This window comes from Paralichthys olivaceus, chromosome 10 (assembly GCF_024713975.1).
Source record: "Paralichthys olivaceus isolate ysfri-2021 chromosome 10, ASM2471397v2, whole genome shotgun sequence".
Classification (NCBI taxonomy): domain Eukaryota; kingdom Metazoa; phylum Chordata; class Actinopteri; order Pleuronectiformes; family Paralichthyidae; genus Paralichthys; species Paralichthys olivaceus.
The window spans coordinates 2,003,013-2,009,012 of record NC_091102.1 but is presented as its reverse complement, the minus strand read 5'-3'; the positions used below and the strand labels follow the sequence as shown (position 1 = coordinate 2,009,012).

The following is a 6,000-nucleotide window of genomic DNA, read 5'->3' as shown; positions in this document are numbered from 1 at the left end:
TACGTGTACGCATAATATATGTGATGATAAATACAATAATACAAATAATACTTAATTACATTATATAAATAATAAAAATCATTCACTCATACCCAAAATCAAATATCAACACATTTGCATTGTTTTTAACTTTGATTATTTTGCTGTTTAAAAACAGTGAAAAATAAATATATTCAGGCGAGATGACTGGACGCGGTCTGACGCGTTAAACACGAGACCGGAGTCGCTATAGGCCCCTAAACCGTGACGTGTGATTCAGTCGCCGGAAGCGCCAGCGGAGAGTCCCTGGGTCAGACGGGAGGTTGTGTCTCTGGAGCTCGGTCATGGCTCTGAGGGTCACTCGCCTGGTCATCACGTCCGGAGCCGCTGCTCTCAAAGCGGCGAAGGCTGCTCAGCAGGTGAGGACGGAAAACCCCCGGAGAGTTACTGCGTTATGTCTCCTCCTGCGACGTTTACGATCCACAAGGACAAGCTAAGCTAACCAGCTAGCCTCCCGGCCGCTAGCATCACAATCTGTCACAGCAGCACAGACACACACACACACACACACACACACACACACACACACACACACACACACACACACACACACACACACACTGGTCTGTTTAAAGTCTGTTAACAGGACCTGGTCACATATTTTATTATTATAATCATCAACCTCACATGTTTTAACTCGAGCAGCAATAAAAAAGAAGCTAATCCACATGTGTTGCTGACGAGCTTCATGCAGATAAATGTGATTTTTAACTCCATTGTTTTCCTCAGTTTATTTATGTCGTTGATTGGATTTAACATTTTTATTGTTGCTCGTTATTCACAATCTAAAATTAAGTGTCTCGGCTCTAACTGATGCAAAAATGCAGCCGCCACACTTTTAACTAACACATGACACAGGTCATCTTCATTCGTTACTCATATAATGCAGAATAGATTTTAATAACATGTAAATCACAGCTCAGGCTGACCCCTCATTATATTTCTGCACAATCTTCTGTCCATCCCAGATTAACTGTCTTCCCTTAGTTGTAGAAAATGCAGAGTCCGTCAACAGTTTATTTATCTGTTGTAAATATTTTAACTTGGTCTGGTCCTCATGGTTCCCTCTGTGTAGTTTTTATTCTTCGTTTGTGTTTTACTCTGCTATTTCCGGTTTTTAAGGGGTTTATGAATAAAATGTACTAACTTACTCACATTTATGAGTCATTCTGCACTTTGTAGTTCACCCTCAGTATTTTGGTCCTCTCTCTGATGTCTATATGTCGTCCAAAGTAATTGTTCAATTCAAATCCATATATAAATCTAACAGAAAATGTCACATTAACCATGATTGAGTTCGTAATCGCTGCTCATTTGTAACTGATGAAAGACCGTATGTTGTTCAGAAACACCCAGAACAATCTCTGTCAGAGATAAATTCAACAGAAGTTGTGAAGGAATGATTCTGTTTTGAGCTTTTTCATCCATATAAGCAGCGGATCAATGTGACCATTGTTTACATCTGGTTTTCAGTGTGGTGGGGTTTTTTTTGTCATCCAGGCAGGTGTCCACACAAGCTCAGTGAGAAGCCTTCGTTATGGCTGGTGGACGTACGCTCTGGGTGAGAGGACGACACCTCGGTTTAACAGATTCAGCAAAATCATCTCTGTGGATGGAAACTTGGCGTCAGGGAAAGGAGCGGTGGCCCAGAAACTGGCAGATAAACTGGGTAAATACCTGACGGCAGATGCATAAACTGTCCCTGCAAAGTTATTGGATATAACAGTAACCGTAGTAAAGGTATATTCTGGCATTTTTGGAATATACGCAGCTGATTGTCTTGGTAGCAGGTAAACGATTCGATTATCGGTAAGATATTTCAGTCGGAGGACAAAGCGGTCTGTATTTGCGATGCATGAATAGAGTAACATATGATTGTGTATCTGCAGGAATGCACTACATGCCTGAGCCTGACACTTTCTACCTGGACAAGATGACGGGAGAGAAGGAGCCTCTCCCTGTGGACTTCAATGGGATGTGCAGCCTGGAGAAGTTCTACACAGACCCCAAAGCTGCTGATGGGAACAGCTACAGGCTGCAGCTGTGGATGTACAACATGAGGCTGCTGCAGTACTCCGACGCCATCGAGCACCTGCTCACCACAGGTATCACACACACAGGGGTTGTTGTTTCCTGTGATTCATTCAACTAAGGAATCAGACAAACATTCGGTTTTTACTTGTTTTGAAAATCAGTAATAATATTCATGTAATTGTCTTTAAGGGATTTACGTTGTACTAACAGCATCTCTCTCTGTGTTTAAGGCCAAGGTGTGATCATAGAGCGATCCCCCTTCAGTGACATGGTCTTCCTGGAGGCCATGTTCAAAGAGGGCTACATCCGGAAGGAGTGTGAGTCTCAGTGTCACTAAAATAAAAAGATGCAAACAAATAGTCTAGATTGAACTTCCCTTTAAAACATAAACTAGAAAGTATTTAAATTCAGTTGGGAAGTGGATAAGAAAAACACCATACTGTTCTTTTTACACATTTCTTGGTCTGCAGGCGTGCAGCACTACAACGAGGTGAAGGGCATAAGCATCTGTGAGTTCCTGCCTCCGCACATTGTTATCTATGTGGACCTGCCAGCTGAGGAGGTGCAGAAGAAGCTGAAGCAGAGCGGCAAGGTAGAGAGACAAAGTCACTGCAAACACATCCACACAGTAATCCAAGTAACAGTCACCTCAGAGGACTGAATACACTCCTCTGAGGTGACTGCTGTAAAGTGGGAGGTTTTAATCAGGTTTTTAGTTTTAGAATTGTTCCCTGATATTGATTAAAACTCTTTATTCTCAGTCGTATCTTCAGAATGTTCCTCTGACATATTTGAAGAACATTGAGGATGAATACAAGAAGACTTTTCTGCCCAAAATCAGGTAAGAAAAACTTTAAAAACATTGGATACTGTAAAGATGGTGGTACAAAGATTGATGACATGTCAACTCCGTAAAAGTGGAGCCAAAACCTCTGGATTGCCGCCCGGTGGCTGCTGGCAGTATAGGTCTTACACCCCACCTAGTCCACATAAGTGGATGAGACATGGACCAAACTAAATTCATTCAAAAAGCTTGAATGTTTTTGTTTTATTTTGATTTAGTGAAACTTCAGAAGTGCTCAACTACGATACAACCCAAGCCCAAGATATTGAAAAGGTAAGAGTGTATTTGAATAATTATTTCTATGATACCATTATTAATTATTCTATTAACTTACACCATAAAACCTCTCAGCTGTTTGTGTGAACCAGTTATTCACTGTGTGCTGTCCGCAGATTGCAGAAGACATCGATTATATGAAGTTTGAGAAAGGTCCGTGGTTGGATCAGGATGACGTCACCTTCCACCACATGAGGATGTTGTGAGTTCCTCATGACTTTTGCACGATATCACATTAAAATGCAAATGACACAAAGGAGCATTTGGATTCATACATTTTGCACAATTCATCGTAATACACTCTCAGCTTCTCAACCTGAGGTAAATTATGTAGAGAAGTGAAAATGCAAATGTGCTCTAATTGCTCTAATTACCCTTTGTGTGCTGCGCTCAGTTAATCTATTCTGCAGAGCAGGTTTCAACATATTGCAGAAGCTTTTTCTTTTTCTTAATCTCTCTTCTCCTCTTTATTTTATTCTCTCTCTTTTTTTTTTTTTTTGCAGCGTGGAAGACAAACATCAGGTTTCAACCCTGACCCACATACCCAGGTTCCTGCCAGAGATAACCATTGGGGCCCACGACTACGATGAAAAATACTATGCTTATAGATCGGTAGGTTGAGACAAAATATATATTTATTAGCTTGTTGTAGTGTTTCTGGAACAGCTCATCTCCTGGGATGTTCTCTATCCTTTACCCAGAATGCATAAAACAGAAAACAATCGCTGTGCGACACTTCGGAAACGTGTTGTTGAACTTCGAGGTCAGAGAACGACTGTGATCAGAATCCTCACCAACCGCAGCAGTAAAATATTCACTGTAGCACATCAGGGATGTTTCTGCTCAGTCAGTGACACTCGGTCAGTTTGCATGTTGTGTTATGTTTCACAATGAGTGCGGAGCTCCTCCACAGCATCGCCATGGTGATGCTCATGAATTGCTTGGTGAGTGCACGTTCCGCTTGTCAACAGTTGGGGGCAGCAACGTGCAAGAAAATTAAACTACCTGGTCACAAAGGCAAAGATTTATGGACGAGCGTCGAGGAAGGTTTCAGTCGAACGTGCAGCGACACCTTCGTCACGTGGTGTCTGCAGGGCCGCAGGAACACGAGGGAATTCAAGTGGAGGGGAAAAGAAGTTCCCTTCAGCAGGACGGCATGGGGCTTGAGGAAAGTGTGTTTCCATGGAGATGGACTGAAATGTCTGACCCTGTTATTCTTTAGACTCAGTGCTTTCCTCAATGGTTCCTGACGCTGTTGAAGTCAGCGATTTATCTATGAAACCTGCAGGTCTGCTGCATTTCACGATAAGCATCAAAGACATGGTCTCAGCACACGGAGATGTCCCCGTTTACATGAGCTGCCAAACATATTAACTGAGTTTCCTCACATCATAGAGGGACACAAACAAACCTCCAATTATAACAAATCCAAACTAGAACTCAGTAGAGCGCTCGTCTCCGCCGAGGCCCAACAGTCCCCTTATTAAACCACAGTTAAATTCACTGGAGTAGTATTAGAGTAATCCTGCTCACAAACAAACAGACGAAGACATTCTTGGTGCTTGATCTGCTCGAGTACACACACTTGCATATTCTGTACAAATAAAGCACAGACAGAAAGATGCACGCAGGTGTTCGTTTCACAGATTATAGAAAACTTCCTGAGTGAAGTCGGCTGAGGTGTGAGACCCTCGTGCACGTGATCGGTTCTTTGTGCTCGTTAAGTTCACGAGTCTGCGGCTGTGTTGAAGTCCTGACATTACTGGCGGACGCGTTGCCCTTTTGTTTGGCGTTTTGTAATTACCCGGCGATAACTTATCTCCTCTCTTGTGTCGAACGCTTTATTAAAAAATTCACATTATCGAGGAACCCTGCGTTTGTCGAAGTCGATCCATGCGGTTCTTTTTACTCTTACTCCTCCGCCCTCTGTGACGCAGAGCCTGTGCAGCACTGTCAGCATGATTGAAATCATTTTCTTCCGCTGAAATATTGAGCGACTCATAGTTACAAGAAGGCAAATGTCAGATGTGGAATATTCGGCGGGGCTTTTGGTATCATCAGTCTTGGAGAGAAACATTTGGGTTTGACCTTTTCTGTTTATTGACTGGGGACTTTTTTTTGTCTCCCCTGCTGCAGAAATCAAGCTGCATTATGCTGCAGGAGGCTGTGACCCGACATTTTGTCGTAAGCCTGTATCTCCATGGAGAGAATGAGAAACTGTGACACGTGGTGGCGTAATTTTCTTCGGCACATTCGAACCAACAGATTAAAAGTCGCTGAGGATGTTTGCAGCGTTGCTGCATTGCAGATTCCATAGTAAAAAATTATCTAAGATAAACTTTGATAGTTGATTACTTATCACTGATTACTTTACTTATTAAACTGTCAAAATAAAGCAATTTTCTGCTGATTAAAATAAACAATCCGCCCTTTACTTGTAAACCATCGTCTTTATATTGAGAATTAAAAGTGTCTCGTTTAATCAGCGCTGTGTTTTGTTTCCCTGTAGCTTCCTGGGAAGAAGTACGCTCCCGGTTATAATGCAGATGTTGGAGACAAGTACATCTGGCTGAAGTGAAGGAGTTCACGGGTCCCAACTCTGGACCACTCGTCAAGTATTGATCCAGTCGTCTTCTGTTGTCCATCCCAAATAACATGTATGTATTAAAAGAATAAATTTTGAATCTAATGAATCTCTTGTCTTTGTTTTCATTATAAGAAATATTGAAGTTCAGTTGTTTGTTTTTGGAAATACAGAGGAAACATGTTCAGTCACTGAACTACGTTTAAATCGAGCCGCTGGTTTA

At 42.0% G+C, this 6,000-nt stretch overlaps 1 protein-coding gene across 1 annotated transcript; it reads left to right on the top strand.

Moving 5' to 3' along the window:
• Positions 1 to 227: 227 nt before the first annotated feature.
• ndufa10 (NADH:ubiquinone oxidoreductase subunit A10) lies at positions 228 to 5,886 on the top strand. Its single transcript, XM_020105046.2, has 10 exons — positions 228 to 398; positions 1,540 to 1,708; positions 1,929 to 2,144; positions 2,304 to 2,390; positions 2,544 to 2,665; positions 2,835 to 2,914; positions 3,136 to 3,190; positions 3,310 to 3,395; positions 3,697 to 3,805; positions 5,703 to 5,886. Exons 1-10 carry the CDS (start codon positions 324 to 326, stop codon positions 5,769 to 5,771), a joined length of 1,068 nt encoding a protein of 355 aa, XP_019960605.1. The 5' UTR covers positions 228 to 323; the 3' UTR covers positions 5,772 to 5,886.
• The last annotated feature ends 114 nt before the right edge of the window (positions 5,887 to 6,000 follow it).

What these genes read in the sequence shown, in the direction of transcription:
- ndufa10 (XM_020105046.2), top strand. Translation starts at nt 324, where the DNA reads ATGGCTCTGAGGGTCACTCGCCTGGTCATCACGTCCGGAGCCGCTGCT. An exon ending in AGCTGAAGCAGAGCGGCAAG is followed by an intron (nt 2,666 to 2,834) that starts GTAGAGAGACAA and finishes CTTTATTCTCAG; the next exon opens with TCGTATCTTCAGAATGTTCC. An exon ending in ACTTTTCTGCCCAAAATCAG is followed by an intron (nt 2,915 to 3,135) that starts GTAAGAAAAACT and finishes ATTTTGATTTAG; the next exon opens with TGAAACTTCAGAAGTGCTCA.